The 23,569-nt window shown below is 51.6% G+C and overlaps 9 protein-coding genes across 9 annotated transcripts; 3 read left to right on the plus strand and 6 right to left on the minus strand.

Moving 5' to 3' along the window:
• Positions 1–4,483: 4,483 nt before the first annotated feature.
• On the plus strand, positions 4,484–5,140 carry BDP55DRAFT_520527 (uncharacterized protein; the record flags this gene model as incomplete). The annotated part of the gene is made up of 1 exon (XM_060567767.1): positions 4,484–5,140. A coding segment is annotated over one exon (657 nt), but the record flags the coding sequence as incomplete, so codon positions are not given.
• Positions 5,141–5,260: 120 nt separating this feature from the next.
• On the minus strand, positions 5,261–6,213 carry BDP55DRAFT_734533 (RTA1 like protein; the record flags this gene model as incomplete). The annotated part of the gene is made up of 2 exons (XM_060580215.1): positions 5,261–6,138; positions 6,198–6,213. 2 exons carry the CDS (start codon positions 6,211–6,213, stop codon positions 5,261–5,263), a joined length of 894 nt encoding a protein of 297 aa, XP_060422669.1.
• A 1,281-nt stretch (positions 6,214–7,494) lies between these two features.
• BDP55DRAFT_415460 (major facilitator superfamily transporter) lies at positions 7,495–9,685 on the minus strand. Its single transcript, XM_060567406.1, has 4 exons — positions 9,229–9,685; positions 8,281–9,115; positions 8,079–8,217; positions 7,495–8,010 (listed from the first exon to the last, which is right to left on the minus strand). Exons 1-4 carry the CDS (start codon positions 9,379–9,381, stop codon positions 7,632–7,634), a joined length of 1,506 nt encoding a protein of 501 aa, XP_060422670.1. The 5' UTR covers positions 9,382–9,685; the 3' UTR covers positions 7,495–7,631.
• Positions 9,686–10,003: 318 nt separating this feature from the next.
• Positions 10,004–12,372, plus strand: BDP55DRAFT_566163 (fungal-specific transcription factor domain-containing protein; the record flags this gene model as incomplete). Its single annotated transcript, XM_060570487.1, has 3 exons — positions 10,004–10,082; positions 10,175–11,240; positions 11,319–12,372. The coding sequence occupies 3 exons, from the start codon at positions 10,004–10,006 to the stop codon at positions 12,370–12,372; spliced, it is 2,199 nt and encodes a 732-aa protein (XP_060422671.1).
• An 88-nt stretch (positions 12,373–12,460) lies between these two features.
• BDP55DRAFT_760477 (FAD binding domain-containing protein) lies at positions 12,461–15,175 on the minus strand (the record flags this gene model as incomplete). The annotated part of the gene is made up of 5 exons (XM_060580844.1): positions 12,461–13,260; positions 13,318–13,985; positions 14,048–14,418; positions 14,537–14,782; positions 14,932–15,175. 5 exons carry the CDS (start codon positions 15,173–15,175, stop codon positions 12,549–12,551), a joined length of 2,241 nt encoding a protein of 746 aa, XP_060422672.1. The 3' UTR covers positions 12,461–12,548.
• A 1,703-nt stretch (positions 15,176–16,878) lies between these two features.
• Positions 16,879–18,237, minus strand: BDP55DRAFT_684104 (uncharacterized protein; the record flags this gene model as incomplete). The annotated part of the gene is made up of 3 exons (XM_060576381.1): positions 18,056–18,237; positions 17,953–17,984; positions 16,879–17,889 (listed from the first exon to the last, which is right to left on the minus strand). Coding segments are annotated over exons 2-3 (532 nt in total), but the record flags the coding sequence as incomplete, so codon positions are not given.
• A 226-nt stretch (positions 18,238–18,463) lies between these two features.
• On the plus strand, positions 18,464–19,481 carry BDP55DRAFT_566274 (regulator of volume decrease after cellular swelling-domain-containing protein; the record flags this gene model as incomplete). The annotated part of the gene is made up of 2 exons (XM_060570493.1): positions 18,464–18,804; positions 18,863–19,481. The coding sequence occupies 2 exons, from the start codon at positions 18,464–18,466 to the stop codon at positions 19,479–19,481; spliced, it is 960 nt and encodes a 319-aa protein (XP_060422674.1).
• A 350-nt stretch (positions 19,482–19,831) lies between these two features.
• BDP55DRAFT_566186 (uncharacterized protein) lies at positions 19,832–20,755 on the minus strand (the record flags this gene model as incomplete). Its single annotated transcript, XM_060570489.1, has 1 exon — positions 19,832–20,755. The coding sequence occupies one exon, from the start codon at positions 20,753–20,755 to the stop codon at positions 19,832–19,834; it is 924 nt and encodes a 307-aa protein (XP_060422675.1).
• A 117-nt stretch (positions 20,756–20,872) lies between these two features.
• On the minus strand, positions 20,873–22,684 carry BDP55DRAFT_521890 (uncharacterized protein; the record flags this gene model as incomplete). Its single annotated transcript, XM_060567778.1, has 1 exon — positions 20,873–22,684. A coding segment is annotated over one exon (1,812 nt), but the record flags the coding sequence as incomplete, so codon positions are not given.
• Positions 22,685–23,569: the final 885 nt, after the last annotated feature.

Consider the following 23,569-nt stretch of genomic DNA (forward strand, 5'->3'; position numbering starts at 1 on the left):
TCTTTGTTGTCGTCTATATCGACGACGTCCTCATCTTCTCTCCCGACCTCGAAACACACAAAAAGCATGTCCACATGGTATTTCAGAAACTCCAGGACGCCAAACTATACGCCGAACCCACCAAATGCGAGTTCCACGTACAGAAGGTGGATTTCCTTGGATATACTATTACGCCAGGACAAATTCACATGCAAGCCTCAAAGGTGGAAGCCGTCAAGGACTGGCCTACACCACAGAACGTCAAGGACGTGCAAGGATTCTTAGGATTCGTCAATTTCTATCGACGATTCCTCAAAGACTATGCCAACATTGTCAGACCTCTCAACAACTTAACACGAAAGGATAACCCATTCGTCTGGGACTCCAAGTGTGAAGAGGCGTTTGTCAAAGTCAAGAACATGGTCGTCTCCGAGCCAGTAACTATGATCCCGGACCCCCGAAAACCTTTCGAAGTCGAGACCGACGCCTCGGACTTCGCCATGGGAGCTGTCCTAGGACAACGAGACGAGCAAGGAAAACTTCACCCATGCTGCTTCTACTCCAAATCATTCCATGGAGCAGAGCTGAACTGGCAAATACACGATAAGGAATTGATGGCCATTATCGAAGCATTTCGAGAATGGAGGCCACAGTTATCCGGAACCAAACATGAAGTTACAGTCTATACAGACCACAAGAATCTTGCAAACTTCACGACGAACAAGAACCTGAACAAGCGACAAGTCAGATGGAGCGAATTCCTATCGGAATACAACTTCCGAATCATCTATCGAAAAGGTTCAGAAAACAGTAGAGCAGACGCTCTCAGCAGAAGACCTGACCACGAAGTCACGGTCCCCGAGGAAACACAAGTTATCCTCAAACAAGAAAAGGACGGTAGCCTTGTACCAACTACGAAGCTTCTTATGCTAGCCAGAAAGATCAATACCAGCCCGACTGGAAGAATGACCCCTGAGCTCATCATGGAAATTCATAGTGCACCCGCACATGGCCACCAAGGAGTTACCAAAACATGGAAACGGATTCGACAACACTATGACAAATCCGCTACACGCGCTGAAGTTGCAGACGCAATCAAGGATTGCGCGATCTGCAAGAAAAGCAAGAACAGCCCGCACAAGCCTTATGGCGAGCTGCAACCATTGCAACCACCCACGGAAGCATGGCAATCGGTTACATGGGACTTTATCGTCAAATTACCAAAGTCCAAAGAACCACTCACGAATGTATGGTACGACAGCATCTTGGTTGTAGTCGACCGACTCACCAAGTTCGCCCACTTCATACCCTACAAAGAATCCAGCAGCGCAGAGGAATTAGCGTACACGTTCCTCAAAAACGTTGTTGCCAACCACGGCAGGCCGAAAGAGATCATCTCTGACAGAGGCTCTCTGTTTACTTCAAAGTTTTGGAGATCTCTGATCTCGCAACTTGGTACAGATCACAAACTGTCAACCTCTTTCCACCCGCAAACCGATGGTCAGACAGAAAGAATCAATCAGATTCTCGAAACATATCTCCGTTGTTATGTGAACTACGATCAGAACAATTGGGTAACATTGTTACCAATGGCCCAATTCGCATACAACAGTGCAGTTGGCGAAAGCACAAGAGAATCTCCGTTCTACCTGAACTACGGATTCCAGCCAACAGCGTATGGAGAAGCACGACAAGGACCACAAGCTGTGAAAGCAGTAGCAGACGTGGCGAAACTCAAGAAAATCCAAGAAAAAGCGTCCTTGGATCTCGAGTTCGTGCGCCAACGTATGAAGAAAAACGCGGATAGATCAAGGATTGGAGGACCAACCTTAGAAGAGGGAGATAGCGCCTATCTTCTTCGCCGCAACATCAAAACGAAACGACCAAGCGACAAATTGGACTACAAAAAACTTGGACCTTTCGAAATCATTCAGAAAGTCTCAAACGTCAATTACAAATTGAGACTCCCAGACACAATGAAGTGTCATCCAGTCTTTCACATTTCACTTCTTGAACCAGCACCCAAGGGTTCGCACACAGAAGACCACATCATCGTGGAACCAAACGAACCAGAATACGAAGTCGAACGAATCATCGACCACAGGGTCAGGAATGAAACACGAGAATTCCTGATCAAATGGAAAAACTACGGACACGAGGAAAATACATGGGAACCCATCACGAACCTCCAGAACTCCCGGCAACTCCTTGAGGACTATCGGAAGACTGCACCAACGGACCCAAAGACGAGAACTCATCGCCAATCCCGAAAGTAGACCAGTCCACATCATTTGGAACTTGCATAAACTGCAACTCCTCGACCATTCCACGCTCATGAGCATCCAACGCGGACTCCAGAGCGTCAGATTCATCCATCTCTTGCATTCCACGACGAAAGGTCTCGGCTTGACGCTCACGCACCAACCTCCGAGTTTTCCGAATGCGGGACAAACGACCAGCGGCAGTAGCCATCAACGACTGAAGACGGGCCAACTCCTCATGAAGCTTCAATAGCTCCTCACCCGCCTTCTCCTCCCTTTCATCCCATTCTCTCTGCTGGGCATTGAGTTTTTGAACTACGAAAGAACGTTAGAAGATACAAAAAAAGGTGACGAATGAACTCACGAGTCGAAGCCACCAACACCCCGTCGCAAGACTTCTTCGCCTCAACACAAGTCCGACAACGAGAAGAACCTTCACCAAACCGACACGGGACCTTCGCACGGAAACAACGAGTGCAAGGCATATCGGCGACAACCGAACGAGCTTCGATAAATTCTAAAAGAGCAAGGCGCTCACGATCCTTTATCTCTGTCTTTCTGGACTTTGCTTTGGAATTCGATTTTTCAATTCGACCTGACATTGTGTCAGCACATTTCGACGAAACACTTGACGATTCCCCAACCTGGGAATGGACGACCTACTTATAGGCCTAGAGGACTAGACCTTTGAGAGGAGGAGCTGATGTTACGACCCAACACATATGACGAGGCCAGGGTCTCGCCCCACAAGGCCTGCGGCGGCTACCACACCATATATGCGGAGGAACGGATTCAGGGTGACTCCTCTCGGGTCGGAAGAACTATGGACAAGTCACGTGATGATAAGAAGGACCGACGGACGATAAGCGGTCCATGGACAGGACCGACGAGACAAAGGCGGTCCACCCCTGTAGGACCGACATCGTGATATCGGTCCCAACCACAAAGGAACTGTTCAGATAGTATACGGGACTTGTATATAGGATGGACTTGAGCCGGGCTCAAGGACAGACTTTCCATAGCTTCTTCAGCAATCAACTTAGTATCAGATCTTGCGATCACTTTCAGCTATCTTCACTGAGAACCCTTCTGACAAGACTACGATTGATCACCGAAGCCTTACCTACCTCACGACTTACAGACATAGCTTCAGGGAAGCTATCCACGACTACGACACGCTGTTTATTAGTATCGCAGCCTTAACTTCTGCAAACATACTCACTACGACTAGCTGGCCGTAACAAACGTCGTAAATAGTTCGAACTAGAATTTCTAGAGCCTAAGAGACCTATTCAATAGTCTACCTAATAAATCGATTTTGTAGAGTAAGAATTACTGCCCTAACGCCTAGATCTAGCTTCTTCTTTATCGGTATCTTAGGATCCATACTAAGGAAAAAAGAGTAACGTAGTAAGTAGCGATTTAGCGGTTTTGATATTATTATAAGATTAATAGTAATATTATAATAGCGGTATATAGGGTAAAATCGTTGCTATGGGCAGTACTGGGGGGAAAGTAAGTAAAGTGGGTCAAGATCAATCCCTAGGCTCTTATTGGTTCAGATGGGCAGTAATTGTGGGTCTGGGGCTTGGCAGCGACTGCAATGACTATTGAGACGCACCTCCGTACCCGCGAGCTTATTTCTGACTTTCCCGATGTGACACCTTTCCCGCCTATCTTCAACGTCGTTCCTTTTTTCTCGCACTATTGCCATACCGCACTTCAAGTATCTGGACAAACCTCCACGCTCTCTAGCCCGCGCATCCAAGATCAAATATTTATCGCGGCGAACTCGTCGCATATTTGCGGTCAGGTTTAAAAGACTGCGGAAAATTTTTATGCGACAAACGAGACCTCGCCTATGAGTCAAGCATACCTTGCCTACTATTAACACCCGCCAACTCACACTGTCGCCCTTCAGCATCCACACTAAGACGTCACTTATCATGGATATCTCGACCGGCCATTCGGGAGACCTCGAAATGGATATGGGCAATAACCAATATCCGATCCATTCTGGTGTACCTCCCGTTGCCTCGCTCTTCGGGGCAGGACTAGCCACATCACAACCGGTGATGACCCCAGTCCGCGTCCCAGGAGACACATCGACAGTCAATTTGATCCAGGCAGGAACGATGCAGCAAAGGGAGAGCCCGCGGGACATCAAGCAAGGTGCGCGCGGACTACCTCGCCGAAAGCCAAGCCGAGCGGAACCCTACATACGCCTCAAGAAATCCGCCAAAGTGGAGAAGCAGAAGTCAAAGAGGTGGAAAAGCAAGACCACTGACTCAAGACTTTCCTCCGAACTGGATCGCCTCCTCGTGGGCGACGACGCCTCAGAGAGCACTTCATATGGGGAATCGCCCATAGCGTACAAGGTTCAACATCCCTTGCGAGCCGCTCTGCAGAGTCTTCCCGGCTTTGCGTTCGGCGAAGAGCTGGACAGCGTCATATTTGGAAAGCATCGCCGCGTCTTGTTTGGCCTCGCGGATATCATGGAGCAAAGCGGACGTGACGCAATCAAAGTTTGGCTTGAAGAGTTCCTCTTGCTTGCTTTTCAGACGATAGAAAACATTGTCGCACGCCATCCGCAGTTCAACGATATGGACGACGTTCCGATGGGCTTTGTTATCCTAGCCAGAGAGATGGAGTCGACTTCTGACAAGTCACCGGCATCTCGAACCTTTTCGCGAGCACGGAGAACCATGGAGAGACGGCTTCGTCAAAGCTACGACTTGCGAAGGCTCATTGAGTGGGTCATCGACGCTCGTCAACAATTTCTAGAGTCGAAGCCCAAGCCCATGCCTGGGTTTGGGGTCTTTGGACAGGCTGTGGTGGAGGAGGGTACGGAGCTCGAGAAGAGGCTATGGGCAGCTGTTGATGCGCAGACGACTGGTACAGCAAGATATCCATTGTGTTGAGGTATGGTATATGATCAGAGAAGCACAAATATTCAGTAGCTTGGTTTATTAGAAAGGCACTATGGGGAGACATACTTCCATAGGGAAATTGACAAGCGCCTATTTCTGGATAGACTCACGACTGCGAACTCTTGTCTTTTCAGCATCGCCAACGCCGCCAGAAACTTTCTTAGCCACGCATCTGCCCGGATGCCAGATAGAAAGCAGAATTACCGCCAAGACCACAGGCGCAAATTCGAGCACGCCAAAGAAAACTTCGTTTGAGTAAAGATATCCCCCAAGACCCTCCGCAGTTTCGGCAAGACGGAAGCAGGTACGCAGATAAATCAGCAACGTCGCCGCTGAAAATACAGCCACGAACGTCTTAAGCCTGTGCTCCCTGATTGCTGTTCGAGCCCGGAAGAGGAAGATTGAAGTCGTGATAACGAAGCATCCGATCGAGAACACCTGGTAAGCGAGTCCTCCCAACAAAATGTTATTGGCCGTCGTTGGGTCCTCGCGTCGTGATTGCTTGACTCCAATCAAAGCGGCGCCCGAGATCTGCGTGATGGTCGCGATGGCGTCTGAAGTGATGAAGAACCACAAAACCAACTTAGGCGGCAAAGGCGAGAACTGTCGCCCGAGGCGGTTGATGAGTGCTGAGAGAATGGTGTAGATACCGGCTGCGAGGAATACCGGGGCCGTGACGATGAAGAAGTAGTTAAGAATGAAGTATATGAGATTATACGGGTTCGCTTTCGCGGAGAGGGAGCGGGCTACGTAGCCGACGATTTCGAATAGGAGGCCGATTGGGAATGTGACGAAGTACCAGCTGCGGTAGCGAATGATCTGCCAGATGTGGACGAGGAGTAGGAGGAAGAAGAGGACGTCGGCGAGGACTGTTAAGACGAAAGATGGGGTGTAGCCGTAGATAATGACTGGCGTGTTCCATTTTCCCCCAGGGTTGACGAAGTCAGGGTCGACATAGCCGTACGTGGCTGTGGCAGCAGTGTCAGTGGTGGATGTCGACGCGTGAGCGGTTGGATGTCTGCCTCACCTCTTGCTTCACTCATCGTTTCGTTCAGGAAGCCCTCGCCTAAAAGCGACGTTGGGTCTGAGACTTGGGTTCGGGTTGAAATATTGTGGACTAAGAGCTTGCACGGCACGAGAGAGACTGTTCTTGGATGGAAAGGCTGTCCTTTAACATCGGCGAAGTGGTCACTGAGGTATCATTTGACGGCAAGGGACGTGCTGCATATTAGACACATCGCTACATAAACGATCTGCCTATGGGTCTTGTTGACACGCAGATCGAAAATAACGGTTCGGAACGGTCTGCCAAGCTGAGACCTCGTGGCTTCTCATCCCTTTCCGGCACTAGTGGGTGGATCATGGAGGTTCGCAGAACATGCCCCTAGTCTTTAGCGATAGCATGTAAGCACTCTCGTTCCACATCAGCAACGACGACGGACACGTTTCAGAGGGAAGACATACTGAACATATGCCTCTGGGTCTAGCTCATCAAAGAAGGGCTGATATCCATGAATCATCATTCCGTATATCCTGGTTCCATCTTCAAGCCACATTCTTATTCAGACAAACCTGCATGAAATGCGCATGCTCCTTTTGGGCATCTATCCGGCTGGGAGCCTGAATCAAGCCCTCTCTCGGCCGACTTGCACACAAGAGCTCACCTTATTGGTCGGACCCAGTTGCCTTGGCTACTCAATAAGCATCTTTCGGTCTCCTTGGTGAGAAAAGCCCAACGTCAAACCTCGTGCTTGTGCGCCGAAGAACTTGATGTCTCTCAGTTCCCCAGCTGGGTTACCATGAAGGTGCTACGTGTAATTCACTATGAATACGCCGATTTGTCTATGGTCTAAGTGGCCCATCCGGCGAATTACTTGCCTTTTCCGTACTGTCCTCCGTGTAAGACCTCGCACCTCGGTAATGCCAAGAAGTCCGAGGTCCGGGGTTTTAGTGGGTCTAAAGGCCGTAGCGGCACTTGCTTCCGATGCGGCGCACAGCAGTGTCGACAAATAGAAATGAAAGGTTTCGGCTCGGTGGTTCAACCAATCTCATATGTCTGTTTTTCATACCTAGTACCTAGAATACGTCTGATGGTAATCAAAACCCCCCTTTGGCTTTGCTCTTTAAAGTGATAGATATGAGAGAAGAGAACTGCGTAATTGGAGAGCCGCTTGATCACTCCGATCATGTCCTTAGACTATGCCAGAACGCTGTCTATAGGATTGCTCCTTTTGTAGACTGTAGAAAGATTCATTTCTAAGCGCTTTCTCAACAGCCTCTGCGTCCTCAATCCCGATACGTATTGGATCGTTGAGCTGCTGCTTCTTCGTCAAGTACTCTGTCGCATGTTCATGTACTACTCAGCTACAGGACCAGGCTTTCAAATGGGTATTATTTCTATTATCTATATCTAATCATTATTTCATGTATTCTATGGTCATATGCTCATTATGTGTTCGACTCAGTGTTCAACAGCAAATGCCTCTCGTGCTATCTTGCTGCTCCGAGCGAGGTTATCGCCAAATTTGATAAAGATGAATGGGATAACACCCATGGCCAAGGCGATGAAGCCCAGAACCGATGGAGCCCAGTGAACTCCGAGGCTACCATACATCTTACCTGCTGCCAAAGGCAAGGTGATGGCTCCAATTGAGCGTGTCATGCTGGCCGCGGCATGTGCCGATGCCGAATATTGTCGGAAAACATCGGTGAGGTAGTTGATCATGCCCATGAAGAGCAGATTGAATCCGCAGCCAAAAAGTACGCCGCTGAACATGGGTAAAACGGGGGACGTAGACGGCCACACGGTCCAGCCAAGCCAAAATAGAGCAATGACCATCCTGAAGATGCAGGTGTTAGTTCTGGGTTTCTGTCATTGGCATATGAGATTGTGGATAGGTATACATACTGCGGAGCAGCAATGCATGCAAGAGGCAGCCTGCGATTAATCGGCTTCAGAGCCCACTTAACGCCGGCCTTGACTTGCTTGTCGTGATACCATGTCCATGCGGAGAAGATGGCAAGAGCAAAGAAAACTCCAAGGACCACTAGCCAGATATGTTAGTCCACCTTATTCGTTGTCAACTCTAGCATTGTGGGCGTCATCTCACCTGGCAAGAACGCAAGTCCAGCCATTCCGGGAGACATGCCATAGAATCCTTGGAAAATGACCGGGTATGCCTGAAATAGCAGGTAAAATACCGAGTACGCCATCGTGAGGTACACAGATGTCGCCATGAGGATTGGCTCGGTAAAGAGAAGCTTCATAGGTCGAAGGAAGATCTTGCGCACATTGAATGGCTGCAACTGCAGTTGTTGTTGCTCTTTGCCATCGATTACTCCCTTGTTTCGCTTCAGCTGCTTCTTGGCTGCCTTGTTGTGAAGGACAGGCGCATATGTCTCGGGCAGAGTGAGAACGAGAGGCAATCCGCAAACTCCGATGATACTAGCGATCCAGAAAGGCCATCGCCAGGACATCGGGGATGAGAAGCCCGAAACGATGGGTCCTATGAGTGGGCCCACAGTCGTGACTGTCATGTAAAGTGCCATTGCGTTTCCTCGAACGGCAGGGTTATCGAGAATGTCAGCATACAGCCCCCCGATGACAGTTGTTGGTGCTGCCGCGTTGATGCCGCACAGAAGACGGAAGACTAGTAGTGCCGGATAAGTTGGTGCTCCAGAGCATGCCAGCATGAAGACGATGTATCCGCAGTACGTGCCGATGAGCACCGGGCGTCTTCCAATGTACTCGCTCAACGGCCCAAACAGCAGAGGCCCAAGCACGTATCCGCACATGAACAGGGAGTTGAGAAGAATGAGGTGGACGCGGTCTGTAACTCCGAACTGTTCGCTGATAGCGTCAAGTGCGCCTGAAGGCATCGATGATCCGAGATTGCCACTGAACGTACAGGTGAAGCCGGCCACAACAATATGCAGTTTGCGCATCTGGGATTGATCGTTAGAAGGCAAGTAGTCTTGATAGAGCCATGTCAAGGTTTTGGACGATCCGTTCGACCAAATCTTCAGTCGAATCTTTGCTCCACGCAGAGGCCACTTACAGGTGACAACGTCGTGGCATCAAGGAGATCCTCCGTTGTTTCTTTCAAAGATGAGCCGTCAGAAGTGTCGCCGCTCCTCTCAACATCCGTAATTGGTTCTTGCTTCCGGTCTCCATTCTCTTCGTTTGTGTATTCGAATGGACGTGCGTCCATTATAGCCCTTAATTGTGTTGTGCGTCTGAAGTCTGCTCAGTATGGTTCGTCCAACGGTCCAAGTGGTAGTGATATCGTCTGCACAGTCCTGGTAACTCAGAATGAACTGCCCAGCTCCCCTTATATGTCGTAGCAACTCCATCTTTGCCCATTGCTACCCGACCATCGAAAAAAAAAACCTTTTGCAAGACCCTGCTAGATAATTTTACGTATTGGTTCCATTTTCCTACTGCATTCGATGTTTCGCAAGTCGCTCGGGAGTACTACAAGTCATTCTCCATAGTTGTAATTGGTTCAAATGACCGACACTTCGCTGCCCAAGCTCCCGCACTAACAGATTTTGGAGGCATGTGAAAAGTGAAGAATTATCTGATTGGTTCATATTTCCGAGATTGCAAAATTCTGCTGACATAACTCCCGAGTCCACGCTTTTCGGCATTTGAATAATCCACTACAACTTCCGACTTATATCCAGTCCCGTCCACATTGCCTCCACATGTGTCAAGCTCTGCGTCAGTGCAGTCATGGGCGCGCCATCGCAACTGAGATGCTGTGATCACCGAATCTAGATCCCGCTCGGAAAATAGGTTTCCAAAAGGCGCCTTACCGCCAATAGTGACTCATGTCAGCCGTAGGGCGCAAGGGCGCATCCTCTCCGACAGGATCAGCGTCTAGCCAGCCGTCGAAGAAACCGAGAACCAGTATGGCCCCCCAGTCCTCGGCTTCTCTTTTTCAATGGCTCATCCCAACATCAAGAAACATTCTGACCGACAATCTTGTCTCTGATAATTAGATGGCAGGGCCTGCGTGACGTGTCATCAGCGTAAAGTGCGTTGCGACATCCTGGAGAAGGGCACGCCATGCTCCAAATGCGAGGCAAACAATATTTCCGACTGTCGGATCTTCGAGAAGAAGAAAACCAGATCCTCGACAAGGGTCTCTCAGAGCCCCAATGTCTCTATACAGCCAAGGACAACAACAGCACCGAGCTCTAGACCCACAACCACGCCGATAGCATCGAATGCTGCTAGTCCATGGGCACCAGTCAACGTCGACTCGCGGCCAGCATCGGCTCCAGGAAACGAATTCACTGCTCAGACCCATTACGCCACTGAGGTTGCAACGCGAAACTTGGCCGACTTTCTTGACCGAGAAGAGACAGGTTATCAGGATATCCTACCAAGTGGCCGGTTATATTTCATTGGTACTGAGTTCTCGAATCTGAACTATCTTGTTCGACAGCGATCTCAACGGCCCGATCAGCATGTCCTACATTTTGGGAGTCACCCTCTTGCCCCGAGGATGTCTTCAGTGCCACCCGAAGCACTAGAACTACCCACCAAGGCCTTGGCTGATGAACTCGTCCAGGCGTACTTTGTGCACATCAACCGTGGCATTCCCATTGTTGACGAAGAATTCTTTATGAAGAAGTACAACAACACAGAGACCAGCGATGACTTTGCGAGACAACGACCGTTATCTTTACTCTTGCTAAACGCCATCTTACTCGTTGGGGCGCACGTCTTGTCCAACCAGCGTGACGACCTCAAGGCATTGAAGGCAGTCTTCTTCAAGCGAGCGAAAGCCTTGTTCGACTGCCGTTTCGAGCAACATCGCGAGACGTACCTGCAAGCCGCTATCCTTCTAACGTGGCAATGCGATGACCTTGAGGATGTCATCTCGAACTCTTGGTACTGGGTCGGCATTGCTGCCCGAACGGCATATGGAATGGGCATGCATCGAGACGCTATGCCATCAGGCCTCAACGTTATGGATAAACGCCTGTGGCGGAGGTTATGGTGGACGTTATATCAATATGACGTTTTAGTTTCCATGGCTCATGGTAGACCTCAGGCCATGTAAGTCAATTGCTCAGCCGATCATCATCACATCACTATTGGGGATATCTTCTGATTGACTCTCAACTCCTACAACAGAAGCCTCGACGACTCCGATGTACCTTTCATCGAGGAATGCCATCTAGAGGACACACCGGGAGCTGAAGCGTCCTTCATAGTTCAGCATACGCAACTGTGCATAATTTTCGCAAAAGTCATGAAGAAACGGGTGGCTTTGCGTTGTAAAGAAGGAGAAAAGGTCGAGGCCACGAGGAAAGCCGATATTGCTCTGGCTGAGCTAGTCACCAACCTACCCGAACGACTCCAGTTGTCCTCCAGAGATCCAGACATATGGCAAGCAATGTTCCACATCACATACAACAACTTTCTGATTCTTCTACATCGACCGCCTCCTCGTGCCGTACCCGGTCCTACTTCGACTGAGGCCGGCAACGACTTGAGCATATGTTCTGATGCAGCAGCTACGATCGCTTCTATCTTTGAGTCTCTACGGAAGAAGGAGATGTTGGCAGGTCTATGGCTTCCAAGTCTGCATATGCTCTTCACAGCTCTGGTTCATACGTCAAGTCAGATGCACTCCAGCAACCCGATCGTCGCAGCCAAGTCGAAGCGCCATACAGAGTCCATGATACAGACATTACACGCGATGAAATCTCAGTGGTTATACGCCCAAAGTCTATTGAATCTGTTCGAGCCTAAACGACCGAGGAATCGCGGTCTTGCACAGCAGTCCACTCGGCCGAATAACACGGGCAACCGAATAGGTGGTAGTGGAGAGCAGGATCATTCCAGAATCACTCTTCCTACCGATATTCTCGAATTTGAAGATCATGCCATGGCAGGACCGTCAACATCTATGGGAGATGGAAATTCAGCACGGCCTCTTGTTTCTGGCACAACATATGGTTCGCAGAGCACAAACACGGCACCAGATCATGGGCTAGCTAGAGACCCGGTGGGACAGTATGCGGCGGCTGTGATAGGGAACATGTCGCAAGGCGGCCAGCCATACAACACTGAGTTTGGAGGAGACAACATGGGCCTTACTGATGCTGATACCATGGACATGTTGCAGCTGCCATCAGCTCTGGAGTTCCTGCTAGCTGGCGCTGGGAACAACTTCGACTTCTGATGGTCACAATACATCATAATACTTTGCAAAGAAAACTCAATCGACTTCCTTGTGATGGTATCCAGGCGGAACTTGATTCTGAAGCTTGTCTTGCTACACTGTAGAATTCATCAAGCAAGATATTTCACACCACTTAACATTGCCCTATAACACGCGGGATATTCTCGCACGAATAATCAGTTGCCAAAACTATCCAACACACTCTCACGCCAATAGTAGAAACCTGCAAGCGCTGCACCAGGGCCGACAGCAATGCCACTAGCAATGGAGCCCAGAGAGCCCAGCAACGCCTGCTTGGTAGTAACAAAACCCTCTGATCGCAAGTCCCACGCCGAATAGAGAGACAATGCAGCAGAAGCGAGTCCAAACAAACCGGTACTTGTAGGAATACCATCTGGCAAGCTGCCAGACGAAGTTGTAGCCAAGGCCTGAAACATAGCGCTCGCCACGTGAATCGTAGCGCAGACCCCTGCCGCGAATGCGTAGGCCGTCTTGAGCGGCACTACATCTTTCTTGTCGTACATGTCAGTGAACTCCTTCTTGTCTTCTCCCTTGACTTCCTTGTCGGCCTTTATGGATGAAGTTACATCCTTCACCTTTTGTATGACCGAGCCGATGCCGTTGACTAGAGCCGCGCTGAAGACCGGGGCCGCAGAGGCAACGAGACCGACGGCATGTCGGAGCTGCCGGTTTTGTATCGGCAGGCATGCGAGGATCGTGGGGATGGCGTAGCCAACGATAGCCGACGGAAGAATTGCCTTGGCGTATTTAACAGGTACATGCCTACCAGTCAGGGTGTTGGTGCCTTGAGTAACGATGCCGAGACCTAGAAGTGGCATGATAGCCTTGAAGCCGAAGGCTGTGAAAGGGGCAGCAGAAATCGATGGCCTGCAATTTTTCATGTTAGATCAGTGTACAGCAGGATACCAACGGTAGAAAGCCCACCATAGAGGAGCTGAAAGCCTGTTGCCGAATCGGTGCCCCTCTACGAGCCAGACGACGAGGGCGGAGAAGAGGCTTGTCTTGAATTGGATGTCTTCGACAAGATGATCAAGCGAGAATGTCTTTGTCAAACCTGAAACGAGGTCAAGATCCGAAGCTCCAGAGATCCATAGTCTGGCGCTCTCCTTCAAGTTGAAGAAGTGGGCGAAACCGTTAGAGTAGTAGAGCAGCGCTGCAAAGGACCCAGACGCCAAGACTAACGCCATTCTCGATGCCGCTTGATTTGCCATAGGTAGGGCTGGGAGTTCGTCGTCAAAGGGCACCAAGCGGCGTCGTTTCGGTAGTGGAATCCTGTAAACCCGGCGGCTAGCCTTGCAAATGGGGACCGCAGCACCGAGGAAACCTTCGTCTCCCAACAGGGGGACTAGGTACTTGGTTACAATCTTGGAGTATGGTGATCTCCCGGTCAAAACTTGCTGGAGCGTGTGGGCATTTGCTACCAGGGTTTTCGCTCGATCATGGCGGTTGACATGGACCTGGGCCAGCGCGGCCTCGACAACTTCAGTGGGTTGCGCCTTTGGATTCTTCTCCAGCATGTCGGCCAGGGCGTTTGTGAGCAGCGCCGCAGCCTCCAGGGCACCGTTGCCTCCTTGTCCAGAGATGGGGTCGATCTACAAAGCAAGCCAAGTATCAGCCTCAAGCATCGACAGCAAAGGCTAGGGTTTTAATTCACCTTGTGACTAGCATCCCCAATGCATACGATCCGTTGATAGTGCCACTTCTCAAAGACGTACTCTTCCAGAGGCACCAAGGTGGCCATTATCTTGTTCTTGTAGATGTCCCCAAATGTAACATCTTCAAAAACTAGATCTTTCCAGTGCTCGAGAGCCAACTTCTCTGTATCTTCCTTGGAGTACCTCGGGATGTCCTTCCCATACATAGTGTCTCCAACGCCCGCGAACAAGAACCAGTATGTCCGATTGCCGGGTGCGCTGATAATGAGGTAACTTCTTCCTTCGTTGAAGACCATCTGTTGATTATGCATGGGAAGGTTACTGGGGCGTTTGGAGATGCCGAAAATGCACTTCGTAGCTACGGGCACTCCTAAACGACTATATCAGTACTTCAGTCAAGGCATTACAAGTATCATTGCCAGTCTCTTCAGGCTTGTGAAGATCATGCAGCTACTCTGGCAGCAGGGCCTGAATGATCGAAAACTTACGAGAGTGTTCGTCAACAGGAAAGTAGCCAGGCCGTTGTTTATGACCAATACGCCACATCTCTTCTCGAACAGTGCTATGGATGCCGTCTGCTCCGACTACGATGTCGCCCTCGAATACGGAGCCATCTTTTGTGTGTACACGCACTCCTTCCTTGAGAAGCTCAACGTTTCCGACTCGTTTTTCTGGGATGACTTTGTCCTTATTCTTCAGGTTGTCGTAGAGAACCTGAAGTAGCATCTGTCTGTCTATGAAGATGGAAGGGTAACCAAGTCTAGTCGAAAGAACGATCATCAGTGACTCTGCTAAGCTGTTATATCGCATCACTCTCAGATCTCAGCTTACCGTGCTTCCATGTGGTGAATATTCACCATGCTTGGTGTGCTCAACGGCTTACCATCCGGACCGCGAAGGCTATTTCTCAGGTGATATTCTCCAACCATTTCAAGGATTGGTTCGAAACATTCAAGTTGATCAAGGATTCGGAATCCATTGGGAAGTAAACCGATGCTCGCACCTACCTGCGGTGCAATGGTGGGGTATGCCTCGAGAAGGGTGTAGTCGATATCGAGCCTCTCCAGCATGTTAGCTAAAGAGAGGCCCGAGACGCTGCCACCAACAATGATGATTTTGAAGCCCATTATTACTATTTTGTACTTTGGAGAAAGACTGCAGTGTCGGGTTCAGGCCATACAACGGAAGTAAAGTAAAAGCTAATGAATGATGAATCTAAATTTGTTCAAAGGGTCCGGTCGACGGTTCATCTATAAATCATCGATTGCCTCATTTAGCATCAAAATGGTCAAAGTGCCGAACAGGAACAAGACATGGTTCGATCATCGTTATTGGGCAGAAACTAAAGGGCGAGGCATGTGATTGTTACGCTAATACCACCGACAGAAGCAGAAACATGGTTGTAAAGGTGACCGAAAATGTCCGTATCCCGCGAACTAACAAACGCGACTTGATGCCAAACGGCGGGAGACGAACTATAAAAGCCGGACTTCGCGAAAATTTGGATGCCGAATTTGACATGGAGCATGTCATCCGTAATTCGGGTCGTATTTCTTTCCCGGTCGAAGCACGCGGCGGCGCGGGGACCACTTCCGACAGGGGACCGGGTCATAGCAAAGCAAGATCTCGGGAAAATGTAGCTGCTCCGGGACAGGACCCCGAGATCCTCACGCAGCCCACCCTAGGGAGCTTTGACGGGTACCCTGAACTTTGAAGGGTACGCCCCGGCGGGCTGGGCCGCAAATCTTTACTTACCAGTCTTGGACGAGACCGTGCCAAGTTCATCTAGTTTATCAAGGGTTCACGCTGGTACTGAATCATCACAGTAAAAATGGTGTATTCGCTGTAATTAAAGGGAAAGTCCGTTGGATTTGCCGAGTGGAGAGTTGAGTTGCGCATCAACAGTGTGCATCATGTAACGATTCATGTTCGAATGGCTTCCCTCTCAACTCTCGAACAAGAAGGTAATTGACACTGGAGGCGGTGCGAAAACACGTAGATAGGAAATCGAACGAGACCTCGGCCTGCATTCTTCTGCCTCTGTGTACTCTGTACCTTATAATACTACAATGTCGGCTTTGGTAGAGAAACTCGAAAGCCTACTCAAGCACCTTTCAAGCCCCGCTCTCAGGCAGTATACTAACAGCTGGTACGCATATAATTCTCCTGATCATGTCTCCTATTTTGAACATGCTATCAGGACTTACGAAGATCGAAAAGTGGCGGTTCAGAGTAACCTAACAGGATTGAGTCGACGCAATACGGCATGCAACTTGTCCGTCCGCCTCTTGCTCCTGGGTTGACAGGTTGGAGTAATCTCGGGACAAATCCTAGCCCAGAAATCGATATCGATTGTAGCCCTCGCACGCTAGTAGATCTGTAGAGCGGTTTCGCCGGCTCAATGCCTCCTCGAGTATCGAAATGGGACAGTTTATCTGTACATCATCTTAGTCAAGAAAGCTGCCAAACGCGCACTTATTCTTCCTCCATCTCACGCTAGGGGGGGCGGAACCTAATATTGCGAGTAGACCTCATGTAACCCTGAACCAGGAATAAAACTTAGAGAAGCACAGCGCCGTTCGGACCAAGAAACGCCCCATGGGGCAGGGATGGACGACGTATTACATAGTGACAGAACTCGGCTCACCTTTCCGAGCTTGGCAAGGAAGTCCGATATCACGTTGTTGCACCGTTATCTACCACATCTAGCTAAGATATCGAGTGCTACTACCACCAAGCCTCATCGGCACTCATCCAGTTGAGCCTTGGAGGCAACGAGGTATAAATCTTGGGAGATGGTGACGAGGGTTGGGCATGTCGATGAGCGGCCTGATAATTTGGGTGTGAAGCAGTGTATGGACACAGTTGGCAACTTGTGATGGGGTGGTTCTGCTCTTGTGAGTTTGCAAGAAGTTCATTAATCGTATGAGTATCTAGACTCCTGAGTATCATTTGGGATGCTGGAAGGCAGGCCACTTGCTAGTTGTTCCCATTCCCTATAAATAGCTCAGCGTACATATAGTAGAAGGCCTTAAACAAATCTCACTGCAATCAAGTCGTAGATTATCGACTTTGTACAAGCGTTGGGACGACATCTCTCTAGTAAGGCTAGCTGGCTTGCCTTAGCCTCAGACCAGGCTCGCGCCAGCGGCTCGATATTGCAGGTCCGGCACTGTGCCATAGCATTGACCTATTTCCCTCATATAGATGGTTTGCTGTTCCATCCAGCCATGGATCCGGCAACGAGAAGACTCGTCTTGTGAAATGACGCGCAACGCCGGGGAGTAAAGCAAGGACCTTAATCAGTCGCATGGGATTCACTTCATGTTCAAACCGCCAAAAACCCGGTCTAGCTCTGCCCCCTGATCGTTCAGCGGCATCTCGCTGGTCCCTGCTATCGCTGATGTCTGATGCCCAGCTTCCTCCTCGGATGGTCCGCCCACCTTTTCCGGCTCGAGTATCCGGGCTTCACTGTCTAACCAGCCGGGCGCAACCCTCCTCTTCTCGGCCAGTTCCCGCTCGTTTATCCTATTCTCGAGGTCCCGTAGGTCACGCTCGGCGTCCTCTTGCATCTTTGTGATATGCGCTTGAAGCGCACGACAAGAGGCGATGATATCATCCGGATGCGCTGCGTGTCCCGACTGCGAGATCACATACTTTGGTTTGCTCGCCGAGGTGTCACCAGCTGCAGCATCGTCTGTGACGGCAGCGGGCACGCCTGTTGCTGAGGGAGGGAGGGCTGAGGGCATGGCCTTGTAGTTGTAGGAGAGCGTTGTGGCTGCGGGGAGGGAGATGAACGGGGAGACGGTCAGGGGGACCTGCTCGAGGAGCGGATGGGAGCCTATCTCTATGGTCAGTCTCTCAAGTCCCGGAAAGAAAAGCCACCGAGTGGTGGAATACGTACGATTGCTATACATGGTGGGTAGCACGTCTTGCCTTTGGTGGGTAAGTGTCAGTGTGCAAATGAGGGTGGGACGGGACTATATGAGCCGTTTTGAGGGTCATACAAGCTCGTAAATGGTAGCAATAGGCCTCCTTGAAGTTTCCTGGTAGTCAAAAGGGCTGGTCAAGAACGTGTTTGCAGGATGTTGTGTTTGCGCCAGTTGAGGGGGATTCGTCAGCTCTGCGCCAATGGAAGAAATGCGATGCGAGTGCGTAGTGTAGCTGTCCGAGGCAACGGAGTGCGATCGGACTCTGGAAGAATGTCGGTGGAGAGAGCTCAGACCCCACCGAGCGTTTTCAGTGGAGCATGCGGATCAACCATGCTGGCCAATGACCATCTGATCACCTGACCGTCTGCTCCTTCTGATTACCTCAGCTCCTACCAAGATACCCCGATACTTCTAATCAATGTCATCACGTGGTGATAGCGATAAGAGCTTCACATTCTCCAGCTCCAAGGCAAGCACCCCACCATGAAGGGTCTCACAGGTCAGCCCAAGCAGAGTCCTTTCAAGGATCTCTTACACATCATCAACATGCTGCCCACAACCATTCGCTCTCCTCCTTCTCTTGGAGACTTCACTCCAATTGAGGAGCACCAGTCGCAAACCCCCGCGAGCTTCTTCGGAGGAAAGCCCGTCCTTCATTTCCATCTCGAGGGCGCCAAGGCATGGATCCCAGCGTCGCAAAAGGGCAACTTGGCTGTCTTCCCGGCTGATGTCTCGACTACGGCCTCTGCCCCCGATGGCACGACATTGAGAGAGGCGACCGAGGAGCTTGTGGAGCAGCACGTTTCCGTGTTTGTCACTTCTGAGTATGTGGTCCATCCACTCTGCTACGCGTGTGCTCCTCCCGACTAACACGCCTTCTAGGAACTTTACCATCTTCTCTACGGCCCAAGGCGCTGGCGTTCAGATCCCCTACCCCTCCATCTCGATTCACGCCGTGAAGCAGGTGGGATCTATCTCCCACGGCGCCCCTCTCCAGGCCATCTGGATGCAGCTGCAGCTTGCCGACGGCGGTGACGGCGACGACGACGACGACTTCGATACCATCGACATGACTCTCGTGCCCGCGATCACTGCTGGCACCCAGGCCGATATCCAGAAGTTCTACGACGCCATCTCAGCTTGCTCCGATCTTCACCCCGACCCTGTCGACGAGGATGATGAGGAGGAGGATGGCCGCATTGTTTTCGAGGGCGAGCATGAGCCGGTCGAGGGATACGAGGGAGTCCTGTATGGCGCACCAGATGGAGGTCTGCCTCCTGCCTTTCCTGGAAGTGGAGGCTGGATTACCGCAGAAAACGTCCATGAGCATTTTGACGCCGACGGTAACTGGATTGGCCAGAATGGCAATGAGGATGAGGGGGAGGAAGGCGGCCAGCTGGGAGAGGGAGCCGGTCGGGTTCGCGGTCACGATGAAGCCAACAACGGCGTCAACGGCCATGACGACCCGGGCAACAAGCGTCCGCGCGTTGACGAGTCATGAGTGTGTACAGCGACTGGGGCGTGGGAATTGACGAAGAACGACTTGATACCAGGAACAGGACTCGGGCTCATGAAACCGACGTAAGAATACCATTCTTTTTCGCGCTTACTCAAAATCATCTATCATGGTTCGATATCGAAGGAGACTTGACTTTCTCTTGTGTTACAATTCGTTGATTTGAATGATGGTTGTATCTTGATTTTGCTAATGGCCTACTGTCTAGGTATTACAATGACGCAGTGCTCAGCTTAGAAATATTCAACCCTGAAGAAAGTACTCGCTAACCGTCGCTGAACGCAACAACCCCAATCAATGCGTACCACTGTGGGACAAAAGAAAACTTCTCGGACTTAAACCCTCATGTCTGGGCTCTGTCTCTGGGCCCCTGCGGTGAGGCTGTCTGGGGAACTTAGCAGATAGTCCTCTTTCCCGTATGCGCCCAAGCTGGTACCACTGTCTTGATGCTTAATCGGCCTCTCCAGATGCTTCTGGTCCGCGGCATCGAGGTTGGACACTCTTCTCCGAGTGGGACTTTCCACCGTTACCACGCTGTCTCTCGCCACCCCTCTTCCGGCACTCCTAGGTGTCGGGTTGAGCGGCCGAGGTCCTCGAATCAGAGAACCGTTTCTTCTCTCGTTTTCCTTCTCCTCAACTGCTGCGCGTAGCGAATCGAGATGTTTGTTGCCCCCTGGTCGACTCTTGAGCACGGCGATGGAGTTCCTGGCCGATTTGATGGACTTGGTCCGCTTTGCTGAGCCTGGGCTCGTGCCTAGAGACAAGTAGTTTTGTCGACCCATTTTGCTCACGCGGCTGTTGCTCCTATCGGGGCTGAACCCGCCTCCTCTCAAATTTGGTAGTGTTGGACTGTCAGGATCTGAAATGGATGAACCGGCGCTAAGAGTGCTCATTTGGCTGTTCATACGTCGAAGCTGGGCCACAGTAGACTGGAGTCCCATTACCGCGAAGTCGCGGTGGTATGAGCTCCGCTTAGGTGAGCTAGAGGGCTTGAGCACAATTGAAGGGCAGTCAGACCTAGAGAGAACGCGCTCGACACGGGACTCTCTGGGTGTAGGCTGTCTCGACAACGCGCGGTCGCGGATGGGACTGGCCATACCGCGTTTGTATCGCCTCGGTGTGGGAGATCCTCCCCTTGACAGGTCGGGACTCGGCAGCGGCCTTCGGGGAGGCGAGCCAGGAACCGGAGACGCAGACGCAGTGGCGTCGACCGATCGTCGACCAGCACGACCTGCTGCAGAAGGGCTGCCGCATGACATCAACATTTTCCCATCTGGGCTGCCCATAACCAGGGCCTCTCGGCTTGGCGATCCCTTGCCAGCTTTCAAGTTCAGGGGCGGTGGGAAGACAGGTGCCTTTGGACCAAAGGTCAACCTGTTATTCGGCATGACTGGCCGGCTGCCATTGTCCTCGGGAGACGTGCCAGGACTTGCCCTCATGCTCACGACGCTGTGACTCGAGACAAGGAAGGTGGGCTTCATCGACATGACGCTCTTTGGGCGTATGGTCTCGGGCGATGCTGCCAGGTCGGATGGTTGCATCATGATGGAATACCGCGTCTGGAGTTGATCGGCCGTGCTGCTGCGCTTGATGACGTCTAGCGGTCTCGGTACAGGAGAGTTGGCAACAGATGTCACTTTCGTAGGCGTGCGGTTCAGGATTTCCTCTTCAGGTGGCGTAAGGCGTCGGAGAGGCGGCAAGCTGGATGACTGGCGCTTGGGACTCCTTGGGGGCACTTCTGGCGGGCCCGGCGTGATGAAAGGGTCGCATATCTGAGTATCGATGACAAGGCTCCTGGGTTTCCTGCCGCGAGGGGTGCTGTCCAAGTGTCCGGTGTGTCCGGTGCCGCCGGTCTTGCTATCATCCTCGGGTTCGTTAACACTGTACAAGGTCGAGAGAGACGACGAGGCATCGCTGCCTGGAGATTCTATTGATTCGCCGTTGTTGGGGGGCTTGGTCGGGGACTCGTGCTCGGATCGTCTGCTGGGGCTCGACAGTCCTGTTGGCAGGATTTGTTCGACTTCCGGGGTTGTCTCGCCAAATAAGCTGTCTGCATCTGAGACGACAGACGACTGAGAAGTGTTCCTCTTGTGGTGGTTCGGAGTCTGGACAAGCATCGGAACAACCATTCGCTTCGATGGACTCGGAGTTCGAGCTCGCTGGGCATTGAGATCCAACGCTTGACCGACGTGGTTCATCACCTGTGTCTTTGTTGGGGATCGTGATCGGACGGGAGACTGATTCTTAAGTGGTGATGGGATCTTGACCGGTGACTGGGCCTTTATTGGGGAATACGACTTTGTCGGTGACCCGCGCGGGGTCTGTACACTGGACCCAGCTGATGCCGATGCAGCCCTCTGTCGTGTGGCCGGTCGGCTGTTGGTTGGCGTTCCGAGCTGTAGCCTCTCTTCCGTGGAACGCAATATCTCAGCCAGGTCCGACTCCGTCGTCTTGTGCCGCAGTCGCTGTAACGGCACCGGTCGAGGTCCTGGTCCCTGTGGGCTTGGAAGTACGGGCGGTCCGCCCCTCGCTGCCGCAGCCAATTTCTCAGCCAGCTCATACGAAGCTGTTCTCGGTAACGGCATCCGCAAAGGCTGGCCCCGCTGTGCTGGCATACTGACCGGCCGAGGCTGTTCGATGGGGTAATTCGCAAAGTCATCCTCAAAATGGCCGCCCGACTCCCCTTTGTGCCCAAACAAATCCGGCAACGTCGGCGTGCGGAGGATGAAGCTGTCGCGGATACTCAGCCGCCGGCCATCACTCTGCACCCTAGGCCCGTGAATTGCATCTTCGTCGATCCAGCTGTTATTCCTCCTCAGGTGTCCCCCACGATGCTGCCCGCCAGCCCCTTCCGCAGGCGTACTGCTAAAGACACTCCAGCTCTTGCTCCTCGGCACGCTGATGATGGACGAGAGCGAGCGGTGGGAATGCTGCTTCCCCTGGACCTCAACCATGTCGGCGTACGGCTCGCCTGGCTTTGGCTTCGTGAGGCGCCGCGGACGCGGGCTGGGCGTGTGGATTGAGCCGCCGTCCGAGTCGAGGTCGAGTCTTGTCCTGGGGGTCGGTGATCGGGCTCGGGCGCGGGCTCGGTGGCGGCGGCCTGCTAGAGCGATGAGGAAGAAGGCGAGGCATATGAAGAGGAGGACACCGCCTCCTATGGCGATGGCGAGGACGAGTGGTAGGGTCATGCCGCCGCTTCCTCCTCCTCCTTCTACCTCTTCGCGGACGCGGAGGAGTAGGCTCGACATCACCGGAGAGGGTCCGGGGTGTCGCGATTTAGTTGACTGGGTTGGTGTCTTCAGGGACTAAGACGAGATCTAGTGGTTGACTGAGGGACTGATAGTGATGAGATCACAGATCACGAATAGGATCTCTCATGGCGTGAGTGTGTGTTCGGTATTCACAGTCGACTCTCCCCTTCTCCCGTCTTCTGTGTAACTCTCTAGGTGTTCGTATTAAGGATTAGATTAGGAAGAGTTGGGAAAGATGGAAAGGAAACGGTCTGGAAAGAAGCTCCAGCAAATGACTGTGTGTAAACAAGTGTAGGAAAAATGAGAACCAAATTCAGAATAGTAAAGGAACAGTGGTACAGAGCAGAAAGAGAAGAATTGCAGCACGACTTGGGCTGAATCACGAAGACGAAGCAAAGATGGATGACCGGATTTCCGCCTCACGAAATGGAAATGGCTGGCAGCATGCCTTCGCATCAAAGGGTATTTTTCGCTGCCCAGACCAACCAACCGCCATCTGCGATGATGACTGTGTTGGTCTTGTTTGGTTCTGCTCAGAAAGGGTAACGACTTGTGGGTTGGGTCTCAGTCTAATCTAGCCACCGGGAATGCGTTGTCATCCCGTCGTCCTGGGGAATGCATTCCAATGGAAGGGAGGTAGGAAATCCTCCTTTGGGTTCTCTTCTTCGGCCAGTCGTCCACCCGAGCCTTGCTGTCTGGTCCATTTCCACGCAAAAGAAATACAGAAACGGGCTAAAAGCGAGTGATCAGCAGAGGCGATGTGCGGGAACGTGAGGTAATATGAATTTGCTGGGTCGGCGGGGTGGCGACGCGTGAGTTTTG

Source organism: Colletotrichum godetiae, assembly GCF_030913485.1.
Source record: "Colletotrichum godetiae strain CBS 193.32 chromosome Unknown BDP55scaffold_82, whole genome shotgun sequence".
NCBI lineage: Eukaryota > Fungi > Ascomycota > Sordariomycetes > Glomerellales > Glomerellaceae > Colletotrichum > Colletotrichum godetiae.

Excerpts from the sequence above, each read along its gene's own strand:
- BDP55DRAFT_415460 (XM_060567406.1), bottom strand. The coding sequence starts at position 9,381 with ATGGACGCACGTCCATTCGAATACACAAACGAAGAGAATGGAGACCGG. Across the intron at positions 9,116-9,228 it reads ATGCCACGACGTTGTCACCT|ATGCGCAAACTGCATATTGT; the intron begins GTAAGTGGCCTC and ends GATCAATCCCAG. Across the intron at positions 8,011-8,078 it reads GCATGCATTGCTGCTCCGCA|GATGGTCATTGCTCTATTTT; the intron begins GTATGTATACCT and ends CTGCATCTTCAG.